The sequence below is a fragment of the Podarcis liolepis genome (genome assembly GCF_965112155.1).
Source record: "Podarcis liolepis genome assembly, chromosome: 4".
Taxonomy (NCBI): Eukaryota; Metazoa; Chordata; class Lepidosauria; order Squamata; family Lacertidae; genus Podarcis; species Podarcis liolepis.
In genome coordinates this window covers 30,215,792-30,239,480 of record NC_139558.1, presented here as the reverse complement: position 1 = coordinate 30,239,480, position 23,689 = coordinate 30,215,792, and the positions used below count along the sequence as shown (strand labels likewise).

General features: G+C 41.6%; 2 protein-coding genes across 20 annotated transcripts in view; one reads left to right on the top strand and one right to left on the bottom strand.

Annotated features, from left to right (window-relative positions):
• The window catches only part of LOC310706186 (parapinopsin-like), a 49,892-nt gene that overhangs the window by 21,421 nt on the left and 4,782 nt on the right, over positions 1-23,689 (top strand). Inside the window, exon 4 of the mRNA XM_083501583.1 lies at positions 6,604-6,837. Within this exon, the coding sequence (XP_083357709.1) occupies positions 6,604-6,837 (234 nt within the window). The remainder of the gene's footprint in view (positions 1-6,603; positions 6,838-23,689) is intronic.
• Positions 8,208-23,689, bottom strand: part of ST6GAL2 (ST6 beta-galactoside alpha-2,6-sialyltransferase 2) — an 81,887-nt gene continuing 66,405 nt past the window's right edge. For 7 of the 19 annotated variants that reach the window (XM_083501496.1, XM_083501482.1, XM_083501493.1 and 4 more), the window contains 2 exons: positions 21,439-21,664; positions 8,208-8,503 (listed from right to left, as the gene is read on the bottom strand). In XM_083501496.1, the coding sequence (XP_083357622.1) occupies positions 8,398-8,503; positions 21,439-21,664 (332 nt within the window). In that variant the 3' untranslated portion in view covers positions 8,208-8,397. Of the gene's footprint in view, positions 8,504-15,240; positions 21,665-23,689 lie in introns of those variants that run through there. The other 12 variants (XM_083501491.1, XM_083501492.1, XM_083501488.1 and 9 more) reach the window with 3 other exon arrangements.

The window sequence follows — 23,689 nt, the reverse complement described above, 5'->3', positions numbered from 1 at the left end:
GTTTCTTTCAAATATTTATATGCTGGCCTTGAAGGTAAACTCATGCAGTTTGGTTCTGAGTGCAGATGAAGAAAAGACTTGGCTCCAGGAGAACACCTAGGCTGTTCCTCTGACCAGACAGGGTAACAATAGCATCTTCTATGACAGGTAAACTCACCAAGTCCAGACCATCAAACCTTTCCATCAATGAATAGGGGTTATCTGTCTTGGACACTGATGAACTGACTGAAAATAAGGTTTAGGTTGAATAATGAATTGAACTGGTAATTATCCATTGCTCTCCATTAATAAGATGGTTTTACCTAATTTGTAAATGGATGGACCAACTTCAGCATCATTAAGGGTTGTCTGCAGGATTGATTAGCATTAATGAACCAGGCACCTTTTGATTGTCCTCACGGATCTGACGAGTTGACAGTATTTGTGATTAATTTGTTATTTAGGATTGCACTGCTAATTACTACAGTGTCTACTGAGAAGTAACTCCTTCACTTCAATGGAACCAAACGGGGTTAGGATTGCAGCCTAATTTATTCTACCTTGATTAATGAGATTTATGCTGTTCTTGAACTCCAACTCCCATCAACTCCATCCAACAAACCCAGTAGGGAGGGATGATGGATGCTGTAGTCAAGCAACGTCTGGAGGGGCACCATGGCAGCTACTCCTGCATTTTATAATTTCTGCAAAAACATGTACAGCAGTTAAACTTTGCTTATGCTCTGCTCTTTCCCAGGCTCCATCACATGCTAGGTGTTGGCTGGATATTGTGATGTTGCTTTAGAATTAGAACTTGGAGAACTCTCACGCAAAGGACAAAATTTGGAAGGGTTATGCATGTATTGATTGTCTGGAGAAGTCTTCAGTTTTTACTTATTCTTCAGTATGGTAGACATCTCCTGGCTTTCAGTGATGTTTTTCTCATTTGAAGCCCCGAGAGTCCAATTTTAGTCAGGTTCTAAGTACTTGAGTAATCAGGGTTGGCCTTTGCATGAGATTTTTGAAATTAGGGCTATGAGTAATGCTAGATGATATATTTGATTTCAGGAGCTAACTCCTGGAGGATTCCTGTCAGAGCAAAAGCTATTACCTGAATACCTTCAAGAATTAAATATTTGCCCAGTAGGAACCTACAGTATTCACAAAGCGCTCTAACATTTCAAAGACAAGATTGTAGGACATTAGGATCTACTATAATCAGACTGATTATTCTGGATTGTTTATTGCTAAGTCATATGGTGTTTATTTCAAGGGAAATCATAAACTTTGTTAAACTGCCTTTAAAAAGGGCAAAACTAGAATTAAAACATGTGTATAGCCTTTATAACGGATGTGTGTATTTTGTACACAACTATTTGCACCATGTTCCATATGGCGATAGCCAAAATAACAGATTTCAGTAGAGCTACTCAGTACATCTTAATTTGAAATCACTCACAGTATCTTGTGAGAATGTGGCACAGAATTCTTAACAACAGAGTTTAATTGTTAATTAAGGCTGTACTCCCAACCTCATTTACTGGGGAGTAAGCCCTGTTGAATTCAACAGGATTAGGATTTACTTATGAGTAGGCTTGGTTAGAATTGTGGAGTTAGCCATTTCAAAATTCCATATTCATTAAAAAAACCTTTTACTTCTGTTAGAAGTCTCTCGTGTATACTGTGCACTTAAAAAAATATCTGGATGTGTACAACAATAAGGAAATCCATTTCTTATTGTATACTGTATTTGGCTGAATGCAAAGAGAGGTTGTCTTCTCTAGGGGTTGTTTCTTACTAAAGGAAAGGGGACTTTCTGTCTGGTGCCACTCTTCACAGTAGAATGCACAAATAACACATTAATGTTCCATGTACTAGGAAATGACATCTCCTCTGGCTTTATACTTCTGTCTGTGTACTATATGCCATTGACCCAAGCCATAAACTCCTGCTGATGCTTCCAGTATGATACTTCCTTGTACCTGTTAGCCACAATTTATGTAAAGAGCTAAAGGGGCAGAACAATAATTCCACAGGAAAATTACCCACAGAACAGTAAGCAAAGAAATTTGTTCGAACTTTCTAATGTTTGAGTGGCAGCAATATTGGAACTTGTGCTTAAATGCAGATGAGGATTCCTCACCTCAAAGCCCTCGACCCCTTAACTTCTCAATGTTTCATGTCATCTTAGGAACCCTTACCTGCTACCACACACAAATTGCTTGTTAATATAAAGACATTTCCTTTAAATGGAAATATTCTCTTTTGGATATACAGGTGAAACTCGGAAAATTAGAAAAGTTCATTTATTTCAGTAATTCAACTTAAAAGGTGAAACTAATATATGAGATAGACTCATGACATGCAAAGCGAGATATGTCAAGCCTTTATTTGTTATAATTGTGATGATCATGGCGTACAGCTGATGAAAACCCCAAATTAACAATATCAGAAAATTAGAATATTAAATGAAATCAGCAAAACAAGGATTGTAAATGGACCAATATTGGACCTCTGAGAAGTAGAAGCATGCATATGTACTCAGTCCTTGGTTTGGGCCCCTTTTGCATCAATTACTGCCTCAATGCGGTGTGGCATGGATGCTATCAGCCTGTGGCACTGCTGAGGTGTTATGGAAGACCAGGAAGCTTCAATAGCAGCCTTCAGCTCTTCTGCATTGCTCGGTCTCATGTCTCTCATCTGTCTCTTGACAATGCCCCATGGATTCTCTATGGGGTTCAGGTCAGGCAAGTTTGCTGGCCAATCAAGCACAGTAATCCCATGGGCATTGAACCAGGTTTTGGTACTTTTGGCAGTGTGGGCAGGTGCCAAAGTCCTGCTGGAAAATGAAGTCAGCATCCCCATAAAGCTCGTCTGCGGAAGGAAGCATGAAGTGCTCCAAAATCTCCTGGTAGACAGCCGTGTTGACCCTGGACTTAATGGTGTTGGTCCATTGTGCTTCATTGAGTCCAGGGTCAACACAACCGTCTACCAGGAGATTTTGGGGCACTTCATGCTTCCTTCCACAGACGAGCTTTATGGGGATGCTGACTTCATTTTCCAGTTTCACCTTTTAAGTTGAATTACTGAAATAAATGAACTTTCCCACGATATTCTAATTTTCCGAGTTTCACCTGTAGTCTAACAGCTGCTGTACAGTGAGATGGGGGGAAAGCTGGTGGTTGTCTCATGCTGGCTATGTTTTTACCTGGAATATTTCATCTCTGCTTTCTAAAGCTATTGTGATAGTACCTGCTGCTTCAGGTCTCAGAGGCTATCTGAGCTGAATCCTGATGGCTTCCTTGTGTTCCTCACTTTTATCTCCCTTAGAGACCTGTTGCAGTTGTTTCACCTGTCAAAAAGAATCTAGGGATGTCTTGCTGGAGGCACATGCTTAGGCGCATCAGAGAAAGCCTCTCTTTTCCTTAGAGGGAGTAGCTGAATACAGACACAGAAGGAAGCACCGTAGGATTGCATCTGTTTAAAGGAGCTTGTATAATCTTACTTGGCAACCAGTTGTTGCTGGGATGGGAGACCCGGAAGGAACTTCATTGTTTCTTGAGCTTTGGTTGGATGAATGCGTTGTGACAGGATCCCCAACCCTGGGACATCCTGATAGTTTATGTCTCTCTGGGGATAAATGCATCTATTTTGGTTTGTGGGTAAATGGATTTTTTTTTATTTTGCTTCAGGGCAAATGCAGAATTCTGGGTGGGCCCAGAGGGAATTGTGCCTCTGTAATGAACTCTTCTTGCGAGCTTTATTTGTAAGGGGGCCCAGCTATGTTGCTTGTAGCTTGCCCGCTTTCGCTGTGAGCGCTCAAACACTGAATTCAGGCCAAGTTTGAAGACTTGTTTACTCTGTGCCTCTCACTCTATAGTGCCCTATAGTGCCTCAGACACAACAAGAACCTTACATATATAACAGACTTGGGTACCAAGTTAGAATGGCTGTGTCGCTAAAATAAGACTGCTCAGAAACAAGAGGGAGCATACTTGCAGTAAACCGTAGGGTTTACAGTGTTGTCAGAACCCTGGGATTTACAGAAGTATTACAATAGTTGGGGGAGACTTCACGAGGCAACCCCCCCCAATCCAATGATGATAGGAATTTTTTAATGTCTGGTGTTTTATTGTATTTTAATATTTTGTTGGAAGCCACCCAGAGTGGCTAGGGAAACCCAGCAAGATGGGTGGGGTATAAATAAATCATCATCATCATCATTATTACTCAGTGGCCATGGAATGCTGAGTTTCTTTGGGTGAGGAAGGCACAAATAATCAAGAGACAGAGGGAAAGTGGGACTAGAATATCCTGAAAGGGGAAATGGCTAGATAGATCATTGAACAAGAGTACATTCTGCAACGTTTTGTCGCAGTCACCACTTGCTTTTCTTAACAAGGCTCAGGCCAATTCTGAAAGTCACGCACCGACAAAAGTTCTTGTAAGTAAGCTGATTCTGTGATGTTCCAAAATGCTTCGTCTTCTGATGGATGCTGGTAAACACGACCCCAGAAGGCCCAACATGAGGAGAGTAGGTGTGATGTGAAAGTGCTTGCCTTGCGATAATTATGAGTCAACAGTGTGAGCCCATTCAGGGTGACTGGTCTTGGCCTCTCCCCTCACCAGTAGCTGCTTTCACCTTCTCAGAATCCACAGATGGTGGAACAGATAGTCAGAAACAGTTGCTTTATACATCTCAGGTTCAATCCCCAACATCTCCCAGTAGGTCTGGGAGAGACTCCCTGTCTGATACCCTTGAGAGTTGCTGCAGTCAGTGTAGAGCAGGCATGTCCAAACTTGGCCCTCCAGATGTTTTGGGATTACAGTTCCCATCATCCCTGACCACTTGCCCTGTTAGCTAGAGATGGTGGGAGTTGTAGTCCCAAAACATCTGGAGGGCAGAGTTTGGCCATGCCTGGTATAGACAGTACAGAAACAGATGGAACAGTGAGTCAGCCTAGGTGTTAGGCAGCTTTTTAAGGTAAATATTAATATATGGTTTGGGGAGTGAGCATTCAGGCAGCAGTTTCCTGTTTGCAGTATGAAATGTTAACATCCATTGTACTGGGCAAATGAACATACCGTATTTTTTGCTCTATAAGACTCACTTTTTCCCTCCTAAAAAGTAAGGGGAAATGTGTGTGTGTCTTATGGAGCGAATGCAGGCTGCGCAGCTATCCCAGAAGCCAGAACAGCAAGAGGGATTGCTACTTTCACTGCGCAGCGATCCCTCTTGCTGTTCTGGCTTCTGAGATTCAAAATATTTTTTTTTATTGTTTTCCTCCTCCAAAAACTAGGTGCGTCTTGTGGTCTGGTGCGTCTTATAGGGTGAAAAATACGGTACTTGCTTGAGTTGGTACCAGTTGTTTTTTTTTATAAAAAAGAAAAATAGGTACCAGTATGCAGTCCCTCTACTTAGACATTGCATCTTATTTATTAAAGACATTTCAAAGAGTAACCTCTATAATTCAAGTCAGGGATAGTCAATTTCTGTACATCAGGGTTGTTGTTCAGGCACTGATCTGTGAGCTCTGCGCACACTTGTCAGGCTCTAGAATGTTGCTACCAATTGACAATATCGACTTAGAAGTTACATAACACTAATTAGGAGCTGTATGAGATAGTAGTACAATATGATTCACACGTGATGATTGATTGGTTCTTCAGCAGCTGTTTTCAAGGACATTTACCTACAGAACTCCTAGAGAGGGACCATATTAACAACTTTTAAAGAATATTTTATTTCCCTTTCAAATTAAACTGAGCAATTAACACACACACATAACCATTTAGTAGTGCCCTGGGGATCTATTTGGCAGCCAAGTCTGACCATCCGTTGCTCAGATTCTAAAGCGTTCCAAGGCGAAGAGCAGCTGATTCAAAGGAATTCCATGCCAAAGTGTGCTCCAAAACAGAAAATGTTGCTGCAGTCCTACGCACAGTTGCTTAGGAGTAATCCCCATTTAATTCAATGGGATTAGCTTCCAAGCAGGCATGCTTAAGATTTGCCCTGTAAGCTTATTAATTAAAAGCAATCTGGAGTACCAGGCATTTTGCGGATGCCATGTGACATCCAATTTTATTTTATTTGTTTCAGGGGTGAGGCAGTGGAGGTGCTTAAAACCAGTGTCTGGGAGCAGTTAACAGCCAATAAATTGCAAGAAAAGCCAGCCTGAGGCACCTGTCTTGTTCTGCATAATGATAAGCGTGGTCCTGCTTGAAAGAACAAGGGTCTGACTGTTATGTATTCAATGGTCTGTGTTTGCCTGAGCTTGAGTCTGGACTAAGGATTCTGAGCCCCTGTGTTCTGATTCGATTCATGATATCCAATCACAGAACATTTCCGGATTTGGGCCTCTGCCATTGGCCCTTAAACGCTGAGTCATGATTCGCAGCTTGGAAGTTTAGACAGCCAATCACGTTGGGAGTGGGAGTGGCCCAGGCCTTCAGAAATGTATATAAGCAGTTGCTTTGCCCCTGTTGTTCAGTTCTGTTTGTTCAATAAAGGTTCTTGCTGTTATCTCTGTGTCTTGCCTCGTGGGAACCCACCTACTGACCATTTAAATTGACTTGCGATATTTTGGACTGCTTACTAATAAGGCACTATGTAATTTTTACCAGGTTGGAAAAATACGGAAGACTTCTGCCCGTAAAAGAGAATTCCACGTCCTCTTCATGGTGATCACGACCATCATCTGTTACCTGATTTGCTGGATGCCCTATGGAGTTATAGCTCTCCTTGCGACATTCGGTAGACCAGGCTTGGTGTCCCCAGTAGCAAGCGTCATACCATCTATTCTGGCAAAGAGCAGCACCGTCTGCAATCCAATCATCTACATACTTATGAACAAACAGGTGAGCATTACAGTTAAGGCAAGGTGTCTTATGTAAACGGAAAATGACTTCTGTGCTCCCAAAGTAATATTCCTTTGTTTGAGGACTACTTAGACTAAGAGTTATTAGCATCTGAAGCAGAAAATCCAAAATGGAGGACTTTCCCCCCAAGGTAAGGTAAATAATTTCCACCTTTGCTGGTGCTCAACAATTTGCTGTTTTATTCTGTGGCTGCCTCGCTCTGCCTAATGGGATCGACTTTTGAGTAGTTATGCATAGGATTGCACAGTTAATAGATTAAAACTCACAGGACAACCAAGATTACTTTAGTTGGGCGATAAGCTCAATAGTTATTTTGACTAGTAATTAATAGCAGTTTGGGGGTAGAGTTTTGGGGGTGGAATGAGGGCGTGGGCTGGCCCCCTTGTGCTAAAATTATGGTTTTAACAGGGGTGGGGTTTTAACATGGGTGGGTCTTGTTTTCTTTTGGAGGCGATGTTCTTTGTTTTTAAATATCATATCTTAATATGTATTTTGTATTTGTCATCTGGGATACTGTTTAGGGGCTTTTGTTGGGGAATGTATTTACAGTGGAACTTCGGTTTTCGAGCATCTCGGAAGCCAAACAATTTGGAACCTGAACACCGAAAACCCAGAAGTAATTGTTTCCATTTTCGAACATGCCTCGGAAGTCAAATAATGCATTTTCCAAGGTGCGTTTTTCATTTTTTCCCATTGACTTTGCAGCCAGCCCATTGATCCTCGGTTTTCGAATGTTTCGAGAGTCGAACCATCTTCTGGAACGGATTACGTTCGAAAACCGAGGTTCCACTGTATTAGTTTGTATACATTAGTATTGCTAACTGTTTTAGTTGTTTTCATAATCAATTTTGTACTTTCAACATTGTAACTTTTAGGTTGTGAACCACCCTAAGACCTAATAACGATTCATTGCCTTTAGAATAGGCAACCTGATGGATTTCTTTAAAGTGAGATAGAGAACATTTGTTTTGTTTTGTTATTGCTTTCCTAGATGAATTGGCACAAAAGTGTTAGGGATGGAATCTTACGCTGGGACTGTACCTTGATGAGCACGTGTCATGGGCGAGAATGGCAATCTCAGTATCATCCTGTGTGTCTTGGCAATTCTGGGGGAAATTGTAGTAGCAACCTGCTCAAGTGCACTGTTTCCCTCACTGAGCAAGGGACCATTTCTTGGCCCTTGAAAAGAAGGGTTGTGGTGAGGTGATGTAGCTACGAGAAGCAACTCACCAGGTGTGGTGGTGGTGCTATGTTAGCTTCCCTGAAGGTGGGGTTCTGTTCCTCACTGGTAGGGAGATGGGCGAGGTGGTGGGAGTTCTGTGCAGTGCAAAACTCCCCTTTTCCTGCTCCAGAGCTACTGATGGAATTTGTAAGATAACTCCTACAGGCCAACGCTGCGGCTTCTCCCACTAATATATTAAGATATTGCAACACTGTCAGAGTTGTGCGTCAGGCTTGTAATGTATGCTGTGCTCATCTCTCTGAATCACCTCTTTTCACACCACGGGGGTTTCCACAATAGGAAATTTATCTTTGTCATCATAAGTGCTTGTACTGACTTTCGGAAACTTGGGAAAATGCCTCTTCGCAGACCCATGCTTGTTGTTTTCCCTGAACATCATGGAAGTCTCTTGTGTCATTCTCCCTGCCCAAGAGCAAAAGCATTGAATTCACCATTTGCAGATTAGGGATACATTGTGATGTTAAATAATATACCTTCAGAAAATTAGGTACATGTCAGCATGTCACATGCTTAAATAGGCAAGATCTAACTTGCCAGTGGAAAAGTGTCATCCTTGAATGGTGCCCTCTTGTGACTCTTTGTAGAAATATTCTTTGGTTCTCGTGGGAATGCCTCTTAAAAGCATTTTCTTGTTTGGCTCTAGGATCTTTGAGGAAACTTAGGATTCGTCCAAGTGAGTTTCTTTCTAGATCTATTTCCGTATTTGTGGTGAGACTGGGCTCACTCAGCAATGTTACAGTACAACAGACCATGTCCTCAGCTCCAGCCCACTGCTGAGACCTTGAAGCCACACCTGTGAACTGTTGCCTCAGTACAATGGCTCACAGGAGTGGGCTGTTAGCTATTTCTATCACACTGTTCCTACAGAATTCAGTTAAGTTATATTTAAATCTATATACTGGAAAGATCTAATGAACATCATTTTGCAGGGTACTGTTTTGTTCATTACGTTATGTATTTTTGTGTTTTTATGCTATGAATCCTCATATGAAGGGCATTATACAAATTGAATAAATAATAAGAATTTTAAAAATAGCTACCTCACTTCTGGTTCTAAAACGTTAGGATTTCAACACAGCATGTTAGGATTTTACAAACATTAGAGCATATTTTTACTCACGACATCTTACTGCTAATGTAAAAAGGATATAAAATAACAATAGCAACCTGTAGTCTTATTCAAGATGGCAAGATGTAGAGAAATTATCCAATCATCATAATTCTTTTTAAAAATGCGAACAGTTCGCTGAAAAGATGTGGCAGTTCTGAGGAGAACGGTGGTAGAAACCTGCTGTACTATATTCTCCTCATTTCCTCTCTCCCTTTCATTTGGTTTGCAAGTATATTTTGAAAATGGGATGTAGACTTCCAGGAGCTGTTGGTAAGAATAATTCTTCTGTCAGAGTCAAGGAAAATAATGCTTCACTACCTCATATATTATTTAAAGCAGTAGCCACTGGGATCTCATCTCTTTTTCATTATTATGTAATATTTACATATCTTTGGAGTCTGCACAGTAAGTTCATACTAATGAGCCGAGACAACCTTCCACCAAGAGGAATACAATAAAAAGACTAGTAAGAGCTAGAGGGGGAAAGGAAGAGTGAGATATACAACGAGAAAGGTTGCATAATTCATCCTTTCATATTCATCTTCACCATCATCTTCGCCCATTTTAGATGTAAGATCCCCTCCCTTTACAGTGCTACCTTGGTTCTCAAACTCCTTGATACTCAAACTATTTGGAACCCAAACACTGCAAACTCGGTAGTAAGTGTTCCGCTTTGAGAACTCTTTTCAGAAGCTGAACGTGCTCTGTTTTGAGTGTTATGCTTCCGATTTGAGTGCCACATTTCCGATTTGAGTGTTATGCTGAGGTCTGTCTGTTTTTGCTATTTATTTTGCATTTTTGTGGCTCTTTTTTGTTTTGTTTTTGTGACTGCATGGAACCCAGTTCAGCTACTGATTGACTGTGTGACTGCAGTACATTGTTTATTGCTTTCATTTTATGGATCAATGGTCTCGCTAGATAGTAAAATTCATGTTAAATTGCTGTTTAAGGGGTTGTTTTTGAAAGTCTGGAACGAATTAATCCGCTTTGCATTACTTTCTATGGGAAAGTGCGCCTTGGTTTTGGAACGCTTTGGTTTTGGAACGGACTTCCAGAACGGATTAAGTTTGAGAACCAAGGTACCACTTTATGTATAAGGGTGCAATATGTATTTCTGTACAACTACAGAGGAAAAATACATTTTCTCCACTCCATTCAGGCAGCTAACTGCAAGGTGTAGGGCTCTCATGCTGGAATGTGCTCTCTGAAAGCATTTGGATCCATTAAGTGGCGGGAAAGACCATTTGAATTTGTTCCCGCTCCCTGTGGAGGAGAAGGGTCACGAAGAAGTCTAGTTGCACCAGGAAGTGATCTGACCATGGCACTTCTTTTGTTCTACTGGGACTTTGTCTCAGGTCACCCATGTCTGCAGAGGTAAACACCAAATCTAAGGCATGCCTACGACTATGATGAGTAGGGCCAGATTTAAGAAACAATGAAAATACAATTTGAAAAACCACACGGCACAGCACAGCATGTTACAATTGCTATAACCAGATAAAAAAGAATGATAATAATTTAAGTTGTGCGTCAAGATCCTCAGCAATTTTCAAGTGATCTATGGGGGGCAAAAACATTTGGCAACCACTGGCCTGGATTGAAAGGATGATTGATTCATAATGAGCTATAATAGAAGTTTCAATTAATCTGACCGTGACAATTTTTATAAAACTACCAAGGCTGTAAAATGTGATGGCTTTAATAGTCTGTGGAATTAATTTTTTAAAAGTTTGGCATTTCATATTTAAATGCTGCTATTATCAATTGATGCCTGTCATTGTAATTTAAAATTATATTCTGTATTTTTGTTATTTTTCGTTTTGTATATAGTGTGACAGCCTGTGGCTAAGTCACTATTTAATAACCCAATTAGCTGCTTCCCACAGCCTACAGGCTTTATGACTCTTTTCTAGCACACTTATAATTTTATTCCTTTTCCATCTCCAAGACGTGTAAAACTGATTCTGAAAGCACAGTAATTGACATTAAAACACACAGATGTGTGTAATAGTTATACAAGAACACACACAGGATGGCTGTACTTGTTACATCCTTCCTACACAAACTGTTCTTTCAACATTATCATTCAAGGAGATTTACATTCTAACCCTTCAAGATGAATCCCAAGGTAATGGCAGGACTAAAAGTGCGTGAAGTCTTTAAAAACTTTTAGGAGTCTTTGCCTGTTTATCTTCCAAATTTGTGCTGACGTGAGAACAGACTACCTTTCCCCCATGCAAACATTACCTCTGAAGCAGCTTACTATCATTCCCAAAACAACAATAAATAGTCCTGCAGACTCCCTCCCACCCACAACTCAGGGAAATCCATCATCAAAAGAAAGGAACAAGGAAAACATTGCTTTGTGTATACTAACTCATATTTAGTATATTCAGAATTAGAAATAACTGCTATAATTTAAATAGGAATACCACACTCTGATCATAGTGAAGAAAACTGTGGCCAGATGATGTATCCCTGCTCAGTGTGCTATACTGATGCTACAAATAAATATATTATAATAATAAATGTTCATGGGGAACAGTTCTCAAGTTCCCTGCCCTCCTCTAGTTCTCTCCCACCCTCTCTCTTACACACAGAATCGTAGAATTAGAATGTTAGAATGAACCTTACTTTCCCTTACAGAAACAGTATTCTAAACTTGTTTATCAAACGCTGCCATTAATAAATGCATTTCCAATTGAAGCTGGATGTTGAAATGATGACTTGAAGATTGGCCTGTGGGCATATGTCATTCTGTATCCATCAATCATAATTCGCTTGGCTAAATAATTCTGACATAGTATTGTTGGATAAGGAGCTAGGTAAAGTGTTCTCTTTCAAGCTGGATGTTAGAAGTCCTTGGGTCTGCCAACAATTACTTAGGGACATTTTTCAAGGAAACTTTGCCTTAGTTAGGAGGACCGTCCGCCCTGGGGTAGGCTGCTTTTTCTTAGAGCACAGAAGTTAAGTTTAAAGTGAGCTTGTCACAATGTTTGATCTGATTGATCATATTTCTATGGCACTTTTGATTCAAACGAATCTCAAAGCAGCTTACAAACAATAAATAAACGATAAAACGTAACAGAGCGTCACAAATACAGCATAATGTCTGTTGCATGCGTAATGAAAACATTCGGAATCCACTTTATTATAAATTAACTGCTGGTATAATGGCTATAAATGTATCTGGAGGTTTGCAAGCCACCCTGAGTGTGCTTACGCATCAAAGGTTGAGATATAAATTATGGAAACAATTCCATATTTATTTTATAGCTCACTTCTGAAGCTATCCTTGATTATATAGAAAAATGTCTAGGATGTCACTAGAGGGCCCTGGCACTCATATCTAGCCCCAGTCTGGGAGCAGACCCCGTTTTAACCATCAGGCAGCTGCCTAGGATGGCAGAATTTTAGGGGCAGCAAAATAAGAAGGGCAGTAGAATTTGAAAGGCGGCAAATGATGACCGTGTTGGTGGAAGGAAGAGCCAGCAGCTGCCATTCTCAGTAGTCTTCATTATTGGGAATGTGGGACCACTGCATCCACATTATCCTTAGGGGGAAACACCTTCCAAGCGAGTTTTGTTGGGGGAATAGAGAGAGGGCACAGTGCTCTCCTCAGAGGGGCCTTTTGAGGTCCCAAATATCAGAGAGACTGCCTTCTTTCCATCAGACTAGCTCAAGTGCTCAGATTGGGGCCCTTTTGGTAGTGTCTCTACCCTCAGAGGCATGGGGGAGGGTGGCGGTCCAGGAAAGGGCATTCCATGGCAACCCCTGAGCTGTGGAACTCCATCTCCACAGAGGTGTATCTGGCTTCTGAAGGAAGGTGCTGAAGAGGCACCGATTTGGACACTTCGGGTATATACTGTTAGGACCCGCCTTATTTTTTATGGTTACAAGTTGTTCTGTTATTGTTAACGTTGTGTTTTTATGATGGGACCTTCGGGTGAAGGGCAGGCAACAAATCAATAAAGTGTTGGCTGAATTGTTGGAAGCAGAAGTGTGGAAACATTTGGCTTAGATGCAGTCCAGAAACACCCTTCATAGATTCTCTCTTAAAAGCAGTGAATGGAGAACCTGTGAACTTCCAGATGTTCTTGGACTTCAACTCCTGTTTTTGCCAGCCAGCATTAATGGTGGGTCAGGGATGGTGGGTGGGATTGCCCCAAGAGCATCTTGAGGGCTACAGGGTTCCCACCACTATCTCAAACACATGGCGTTGACTTAAAATTGTGCATTCATGAATTACTGCTTCTGACATTCATGCATAGGCGGAATTATAAGTTCACAAACAGAAATGATAAATCAGCAGTTGACTAATAGCGACTTGTTGGGCATCAGATTTGTTGATGAAACCCGTATGTAAGTGTGCACAGTCTGTAAAGATGGACTATTAGGACCTTGTACAATCACAAAGTTGACTATGGATTCAGCTTAGGTATTCTAATTGGGTTCAGCCTAGGTATTCTTAATGTTTGATGACAAACGAATGGATTGAAGACCTTTTGCAGAGCCATTCAGATCTCAGAAAAAGTGACTGGGGCTACAGGTTGTACGACTGGCATTTAAAAAGCTTGTGCCCCTTCAAATTAACCTTTGTACTACAGCTCCTACTGCAAAGAGTACTGTAGAACAACCAGTCAGTTGCATGTACTCAGAAATAAAATGTAGACATTTACATTTAGCGCAACATGAAAAGTAGAAGCTATGGCCTTTATCTTTTTAAAGACCATGTAAAAATTATTGGGGGGTGGGGAATGGCTTTCCTTGTAATTTTAAGCATGTGTGTGTTATCCATTCTGAATAGCTTGGCGGAATGATCATGTCCATGTATTATTTAAGGCCATGGAAGTAGAGATTATAAGATGTTAAGAGCTGTGAAGGCAGAGTGAGTGAGATGATGTTCATCCAATAAGCCTAGATCATTTAGGTCTCTACTGAGGGAAATGGTGTTCTTTTACCCATTTGGACTTTACTTCTACTCCAGACAGGTCTTTTTGAGGAGCACAAGATCTGGTACACTTTATCCATGCCTTTTGAGCACACCAGGTAGCTGTAAAGTCTTGTGATGCCAACAGTCTTAGGAAACCTTCAAGGCTAGCTTGTGGAAGCCTTCTTAAACACAGAGCTTCCCTTGCGAGGTCTGTGCATTAGTAGTTTTTTAAAAATTCAGTATGCCTTAGCAGTTACAGATCTTTTTGCTCACACTTCTCTCTCCCCACCCCCCCCCACCCCGTTCTGTAACTTGTGGCAGGAGGGAATCAAATTAGGTCTCAGGGATAGGTCACTTCTCACAAGGCTATTCATCAAAAGTAGCTTGGAGACTAAGCTTATTTTTGGAATGTATATGTATTTATTGTACTTAATATCCCACCTTGTTCTCCAAGGAGCTCAAGGTGGCGTACATGGTTCCCCCATCTCATTTAATCCCCACGACAACCCTGTGAGGTAGGATAGGCTAAGAAGCAATAACTGGGCAAAGGTCACCCAGTGAGTTTCATGGGGATTTGAACCCTGGTCTCCCAGGTCCTAGTCCAACACTCTAAGCATTACACCACACTGCCTTTATATACCAGGTGCTACATGTGCAGTTAAGGGGACGCGGGTGGTGCTGTGGGTTAAACCACAGAGCCTAGGACTTGCCAATCAGAAGGTCGGCGGTTTGAATCCCTGCGACGGGGTGAGCTCCCATTGCCCGGTCCCTGCTCCTGCCAACCAGCAGTTCGAAAGCACAAAGTGCAAGTAGATAAATAGGTACCACTCCAGCGGGAAGGTAAACAGAGTTTCTGTGCGCTGCTCTGGTTCGCCAGAAGCGGCTTAGTCATGCTAGCCACATGACCCAGAAGCTGTCTGCGGACAAACGCCGGCTCCCTCGGCCAATAAAGCGAGATGAGCGCTGCAACCCCAGAGTCGGTCACGACTGGACCTTTACCTACATGTGCAGTTAGTTCCTTAATGGCATCATTTGTTTTGTAACATACACATTTTAATCCCCTCATGTTAAATAATGAGATACTGATGCATCCGATCAAATAAAAAAACAAACAAACTTTATTTACAAGAAAAATCTGTACACTGTGCATACATAAAAATATATAAAACCAAAATAGAAAATACAAAAGTGTTAAAATGTATACAAACACTGTTTTTAAAAATGCGACTCCTGGAAAATCTCAAGCTTTCGTTTCTTGAAGAGTGCACATTCACTTAAAAAATTATCATACAAAATAATTCTCAAGGCTATTTAAAAAGTACACAGTCTTCTATTTGAGTAGCTCGGCGACTACAGCTTTAGAAAATGAGATGATATGTGTGAATATAAGGCATGTACACAGCTGGCCATGTAACAACAGAGGTTCAAATTATGTTGCCATGTTACAGAGTGGAAACCTGTGATATAAAAATGCATTTTATTTTTATTTAATTTACTCAGTTCATACACCACCTTTCATCAAAAAGCGCTCAGGGTAGTTATTTAAATAAACTTTCAATAGACATGAGGTACTTATATAAACAGTTAATCCAGATGTTCTCTTTGCACAGAAAGCTGCAGTTTTATGGAGGCAAATGTCTCTATATGAGATTTTAAAATTTGTTGAAATGTGCCTGTAATTTCACGCCATTTTCAGTATTTTATCTTCAAATTGCAAAGTATAAGGAAGGGAGGGAAAGAGGTTGGTTACTTTTTAAAAATAAATAAATAAATACAATCATCATCATTTATTTTTATATTCCATCCTTCCTTCCATAGGTGCACTTGATCTTTACTCCAATTTTGCATGCCATGTAAGCAGCTGAACTTTCAAAAAATTTAAGAAGAAAACGTGGAAAGCCCAGTCATAACCTTGTCTGTCTTCAATTTCAGCACATGTAAAACTACCCTAGTATGGTTTGTGTGAGAGAAAGAAAGAAAGAAGGGGAACTTGTTAAGAAAATTATGCATCGCAATCTGTCCAAGACAAGGCACTCTGAAATTAATGAAGTCAGAGTTCAATTTAGGGATAGAAAAGTCTTGTTGAACAAAATCAAAAGAACAACTCCTAGCTAGACTTTTTTTTCAAGTACTAAGAATTATTTAGCGCAATATTTTCAAAAACCTCCATTTATATTTAATGATCCACTTTAGAAAGGGTGATTTTTAACAAGTGTGGAGCATTTTGCAGCTTTCATTACTAACACTTCAAATATTTTTGCATGATGAGCGTAACACCCATAAATGTTTCCTCTGACTTAGGGATGAGAGCTCACACCGCCACAGGGCCTACTCGACGGCACTAGGGTGTCACAATTTAAGTATTTTGTCTGGCGTGGGAGGTGGGCAGAGCTGTTGTGGCCATACCCTAACCAAGCCTACTCAGAAGTAAGTCCTAGTGAATTCAATAGGGCTTACTCCAAGATAAGTGGAGTTAGGATTGCTATTTACGCAATTCAGTGGAAACTAGGCACTTCCCATATCCCAACTAGCCATGCGATTGCCACAAGGCTAATTGACAGAACTATCCTATATCTACTTGAAAGTAAGCCTCGCTGAGTTTAATGGGGCTTAATTCCCAGGTGCCATGTGAGGGTTGCAGTCTTATATGCACCTGTAGGGAGCAAGATCCATTTGAACACAGTGGAACTTACCTTTGAGCAAAAGAATATGTGCAGGGGGGAAATTGGCCTGCAAAACAATCTGGATTCTGTGCAGAGAAAAGCTGGATACTGTGATTTGTGTGTCAGCTAATTAAACAAGGGTGCATGATTTTCTTAATTTCCATATTTTTAATCTGATTCTGCAAGGAAGAAAACTGGGTACTTGAAGCCTTGCCCTAGGCTCCTATAATATATATTTTTAAGCACTGCCTCTGACTTCTCTTGAGTTTGGAGGAGGCAATACTCAACACTGGTGGGATATTTTTGCCAGCCACACAGGCTACAAAGCACCTCTTAAAAAAAAAAAAAAAATGGTAAAAGTCACTGGAAGCTGGATTTTGTGCCCAGTGCCACATTCAGTGCTTTTGAACTCAACACGAGTAACTCTGGTAGCAAGCGGAGGGGGAAAACTGAGAAGGGGAAGCAAGTACCTGGCCATGCCTCCAAGTCACACATGACAGTGGAAGAAACAACAAGAGATGAACGTTTTGTTTTTGCTAGCAAAACAAAGATTGGCTCAACAGTTCATAGATCGATTTCCCTGTAACAAACATGAGAACACCTCAAAGTGACCCTCTGAAGGCGTTATGCATAAAAAATTAAGAGAGCACCACGTTAAAAAATTCACAGTGGAAAGTGTAGATCATGACAGATAATAATAACAGAAAACAAGTATGCGTTACCCAAGGTGTTGAGTGCAACTTTTCAACTGTACAGCCATCAGTGCAGAGAAAGTGTGAAGCTTTCAACATATTTATGCCAATCAAAACTAACTTCCCCCAGCAACCCTTGCTTTTTGTTTTTTTAAACTGGTAAAAAGAAGAATAAGCAAAGGCTTAAACAGACTTCATACTTTTTTAAAGTGAGATTTCTCACTGACTTCAAGTAGGAGTTGCAGACATTTACTGAACATTTATAATTCTGATATAGATTAAAAATGCACTGTTATATATATATCTATATATATATATATATAATAAGGTGGCCTAAAAACATACAAAATTCTATTTAACATCTAATACACATTCATTTACTGTCTTAAACTGAACAGTCTGAACTTTCAATCAGCTATCACTTGCTAATGCTTGCTTTCTTTCTTTCACTTGCAACTTTTAAAAAACAAAACCGGAAGTTCCCCTCCTGTTTCTTCCTCTTCCCCTCTCATCTCCCTTCAACATTGAAGTAAAATGCATTATTCTTCATCTGTGGAATTTTGCAAAGTGAACACTTAACAGAAGATGAACCGATAATAATATTTTTAAAGTTTCCAATTCAAACCCTGCTGAAGTCAGTGGAATAAACAACTGCAGTTTCGATTGCGAAGGTGGTTGAGTTAGGAGAACTTAAATGGCGAGAGGGAAAACCAGACTTTGTTGGAAGGTTGACTCAGGATCTGTGGAGGCATCCCTGGGTTTGTACTAGACCTCAGTTTGGAGACAAGCAGCGCTTCTAAGTTACATTTAAGAAGATACCACATGGCCACCACTAATTTAAGGTTCTTGAAGAAATGTGCAAGCAGTTGAACCCTTAGATAAAACTTGATTAAAATGGCACTGTTCAGAAAAGTATCCAGTATAGGGGTGCCAACTTGAATATAATACTGGGGCCCCTAGGCAAGCCCCACCCCACATAATGGATCACATGACATGGCACACACACACATCATATGAATGGCAATGCCCATCAACTTTGGGTGGGGCCCAGCCCCCTCCGATATTTTATGGGGTGTGGCGAAGAGACCTCGGCCCCTAGGAATTGACTCCTATGATCCAGTATTTGGTGTGTGTTGCTGTGTTAGCAATAATGAGTTTAGCTTCCACTGAAACAAATAGGATGTTAAGCTAAGCCATGGTTAAATTATGCTGAACCCAACACAATTATTTGTTTAAATTGAATTATGCCTCAGGCAGGTGGTTATTGTTAAGAATACAGCAGAAACATATGTATACAAGCACAGATGCAAACTCTCTTCTCTCTCAACCCAGCTGCGTAAATTTTTTTTTTAAGAGCCTAAGCAATGAGATATGTGCACTATATTTTCCTTTACTGGGATACTTCTGATTGAGCAAACACAACAGGGATGGGGAACGTGTATCTCTAGATGTTGTTGGACAGTAGCTCCCATCAGCCCCACCCAACATGGCCAACAGGAAGGAAGGAAGCTGCACTACCAACACCTGGAGGGCTATCCTTGCACGGCGACAAGGTGAAAGATTATAGAACGTCTCTGTTGGTGCTCAGCAGTCTTTTGCAAGAGAGAGTTTGCATTTGACAGGAGTCTTACGTAGGCCTGAAGGGAGCGACCTGATCCATCCTCCTTTGAATTAAATTATGGAACTCATCACTTTAAAAAAAATATCGTTGGGGGAAAAATAAGATGTGGAAGATGAACACCACCTTCGGAAACAAGATTAGACAGGCAGATAAGTGACACACAGGCAGGTTGACACAGCAGCCCAATGAATGCTCTGTGTTTGGAGATATTGTCAATGTCAAGAGGCTGGGGACAAGCGACAGAGGAAGCCCACTGCCTTTATGCCTTTCTTGCAAACCTCCCCAGAGGCATCTAATTGACCACTGCTGGAACCAGAGTGCAAGATGAGATAGGCCTTCAAGCTTGATCCAGCTAAATTGTCTTTACATTCTTAAGACCTAGAAGTAGAATCAGGATCTTGCTTTCTATTGCTAGAAACTTGGGGGTGGGGGTGAAAGGGAAAGTTGCAAATGCAGAAGCATTGCTTGAATATTTCTGGGCCAGAATTTTGACTCTCCGCTCTTAACAACAAGAACCTACAGGGTTTGGCATCTCACTGCATCTTTGGCTCACAAGGTAACCTGATGAATTCCCTCTTCTCTTCTTACTACTTTCTGTCAACCCCAAAGCTCCTCTCTTCTGTTCACTCGCTTCCCCCTGACTTGGCTTGCCAATAAATACTGCAGTGGTAGTGAACATTCAGAAGACCTCTGCCCCAACCTTTCTTCCTGACACTTTTCCCTGAATAGCGCTGCAACTGGGCTCTGGGGCAGCGAAAGAAAACTAAAATGGAAAAGGCTGCTGAAGATCTCTAGTCTAACATCCTGTCAGGGACTGGGCAGAGGAGGAAGAACGGTGGAGACCGCCTCCCCATCCTGAACCTTCCAGGGAGGAGGAAGAGGAAGATAGTATAGATTTTCAACGGGGGGTTTGTGGGAGGTCACAGCTCAGAGGCAGATGAGGGGAAAAGCTGAGAAATAATGGGAGACCTGGATGACATGTCACTAGAAAGCATTCCAAACCCACCATCTCCCAGAACCCAGCGAGCCTTAAAAGTAGGAGAGCAAAGAGCTCAAAGACAGAGGGCACTTAGCGACACCTGTAGAGAAGATGATGATGAATGAGGAAGTGGAAGAGATTGGGGTGTGTGAAGATTCACTTGGGACAACGCCATTATCCAAGAGGCTGGGTTCTATAGCCTCTCTTTGTAAAGTTTGGAATAAAAAAGGACTGTAAGACATTTTTCCTTGTCTTTATACTTTCCTGGGCAACCACTGCCGGGAGCCAGTGACAGCATCCTGACACATCCACACAGGTGGTAGAGGAATCAAAGCATTAGAAAGCAACTGCTTTCTAAAGATAAGCTGTGTTGTTTGCTTGTGGGTTGTGATTGTCACACAACAACCTACTCCCTTGATGGCTCATCTGCAGGTAAGACTTTTCATCCTGACTACAGTAGCTGTCATGAGGGTGTTTGGAGGGAGTTGTTATGGCATGATGAATGAGAATCAGCCTGCAGGCCTGCGTACATGAATGTGTGGCAATTCAGTCCCACATAAAAGGTCAGAAAATATATTTGTTCTAATATGGACACTGGTGCCAGCACGTTGGCACGGAAACAATTTTCAATATGCTTGAAACAGCCAGGTGGTGGTCTTCTACTCAACCTTTCCTGTGCATGCTACCAATTTATGTATTTGACCAAATATGTCTTAACACATGTTAAAAGAGTCCAGCACCAGTGTTTTAAGGTTAGGGTTCCAAGCTCAGCCACCAGAACAGTTTAAATAAAACGAAAACATGGCTCATTGTATTCAGTAAACATCTGGCACTTTTTATAAGAGGGAAGAGAGGAAAATCTTAAAAGATGCTGTGAAAAATATAGCCGAAGTTTGCTTTTATTTAATTGTAAGGACTGCTTCACTAGGTTAGGCTTCGTGTTTAATCTGCCTTGTCTAAAGGACTGCAATTGGGCACATGTGGTATAACTGCTTGATGATTTCTGGCATATATCCTCACAGTATTTTACCTTCACCATAGTTTGCATCTCTCAAAAAGCAAGCCTTTTTTAAAAAAAAAACAAACCCAAAACAAACCCCAAAACCTATTTTCAAAGCAATAATAAATACTCAGGCCTCAGAAGCAAGGACTTCCCCTAAGCCTGCTACTTAATTACAGTTTATAGACTCAAGACTAGATTGGTCTAAGATCCGGGTTTTTTCAAGTATTTCTTTGTTGTTTATTAATACGACAGCAGCACCTTATTGCACTTTGTTCTAGAAATATCCTTTCTTAGTGTTGTATGGGAATCACTTCCATCCAGGGCATTTCACTGACCTGAACCCTGGCAAAATCACTTTTCCTTTCCGGTACAGATCTTCCTGGAAGCCTCTGTTCATCCTCTGCACCAGCAGTTTCTCATAAAGCAGCGGGTGGTAAGCCCCCAAGGTACAAGCCGCATCATAGTAGAGTTCATGGTAGTGGCAGAGATCGGTCTGCCGGACTGAAGGAATGTATTCGTATACATGGACTTCGCTGCACATGGACATCATGATGAGAATCCCTGAAAACAGAGAAAACGTGTCAGGGAGAGGCAAACGGAAAAGGTGAAAGGACAGAAACCAGCAGTTATAGAGAGCCTAAAGAGATTATCAGCAGCTTGTCGTCTGATAGTCAGTCTGACGTAGAGGGGGAGGAGGATGAGCCTGGGACAAGTCATGCTGTACACAGAGGAAGTAAGGGGAGGAGTTTTCGCAGACTTGCATGCTGGGTGCGGAAAAGGAGGAAGTAAGATTAGAGGGAGCAACTGCGCACAAGGGAAGGACGCTAATTGTAACGCTGGAGATGTACGTTTGAACTTTGTCAAATAAATCAAATAGTTTGGAACTGGCTGGGAGCCCGGAGTCTTATCTATGCCAGCTGGCCAGCATTAAGCCTCTGACAAAACATTTAGGGCATTTAAAAATGCCAGAATAAGTTTCCAAACTTGGGTTTCTTTTTAATTATTGCACATGCAAAAATCAAGTTCTGTTTGCTAAATTGCTGATCATCTCTAGCATGCGGTGGTGCTGAATCAATATATTTTCTTTGGACAAAGGGCTGTTGAGTGGGTTCTGGCTGCCACCTGGTGACCAAGAACAGGAAATGCACCACTAGTATCAAGAAAACAGGAGTTGATCCATTGCCATTGACCTCAGCCAAATTTCTCTTCCCTTTCTCATAGCTCCTCTGTTCTTGTGAGTTTTTCTGCTGCCCCTGTGAATTAATTCCAGCCTTCCTTTTTCTCTCCTCCTTCTGTTAAAAATAAATAAATGGTAAAGGGGTAGAAGCGCTGTTGCTTCTCCTTTCAAGCTGCCTCTTTTCCTTGTTTTCTCTCCCTTTATTTTGCTACTGCTTTCCCGCCCTCCTGTTGTAGAGTTGGAAGGAGCCTCGAGAGTCATCAAGCAGGAATTTCAGCTTGTGAATTAGGGAATATATTTGGGTGCCACGTGTTTTGATAGCCTTTCTTAGGGCTTCTGCCTCAATCGACAAAGATGTTCCCGGCCAGCCCTACTTACTCTTTGGTTGGGCAAGCCCTGAGCTCCCAGTCCCACCACCCACCAGTTTCTGCTAAACGTCACAAGTCCTCCAGGGAGCCAGATAAGCCCCCTCCCCTATGGCCTTTAACCCCCAGTCTTCTCTTAAGACCTGCATGTGAGGGGGACTCCAAGCTAAAGAAGCGGAAAGCAGCAGCCGTGGCCTTTCCTGAGGTTCAGGACTCACCTCTCTTGCCTGCAACAGCACTGTGGTCCTCTGGCATTGCACAACCAAGCCTGTCAGTGACTTGTATGACATCCTGTCTGCTGCAGGGCCAATTTGCCCAAGATGAGGAGCAGCTCTCAGAGGGTGATTTGCAGGTTAGAGCCAACGTGGCAAAATGCTAACCAATGCTATCGTGTCTGGCTGTATTATGTTTAACTTGGCCTTCCTTCCTACTGAAGTCAAGGAGGCTCCATTCTGCCCAGTGGGGTCAGCATTAGGCCTGGGCAATATATCGATATACCGTATTGGCCCGAATATAAGCCGCACCTTTTTTCCAAATTCCGACTGTGAAAAGTTAAAGTGCAGCTTATATTCATGACCTTACAAAAAGAATCCAGTATGCAGCCATGAGTGCGGGGTAAACAGCGCCAGGAGCGCAGCACAGCGATGCCCGCCCCACACATAGCCCCCCATCCTCTCCCCCAAGGCCAAGAAGGGAGAAAGCGAGGAAGGGAGTAGCATATTCAGGTATTGTATTTTTTCTTTCTCCTCCAATACTTTTAAATGTGCAGCTTATATTCAGGTGTGGCTTATATTTGAGCCAATAAAGTACATTGCCCAGGACCAATTTGAGGGCCATCGTGCTCTGGCCCTCAAACTGAGGGAGGAACGAGCTGTGAGGCGCCGGAGCTGATGCAGCACGTTCTTCAAGGGCTCCAAAGTTAAAAGGTTTAGGAAAGGTTGGATTGCAATGTAAACAGCAGAATCTGAATCTTCACTTAACTTTTTTAATGCACGAATCTTTAGCCTAATTTGTGACCTGAAAATTGCAGTTTAGCAAAATGAA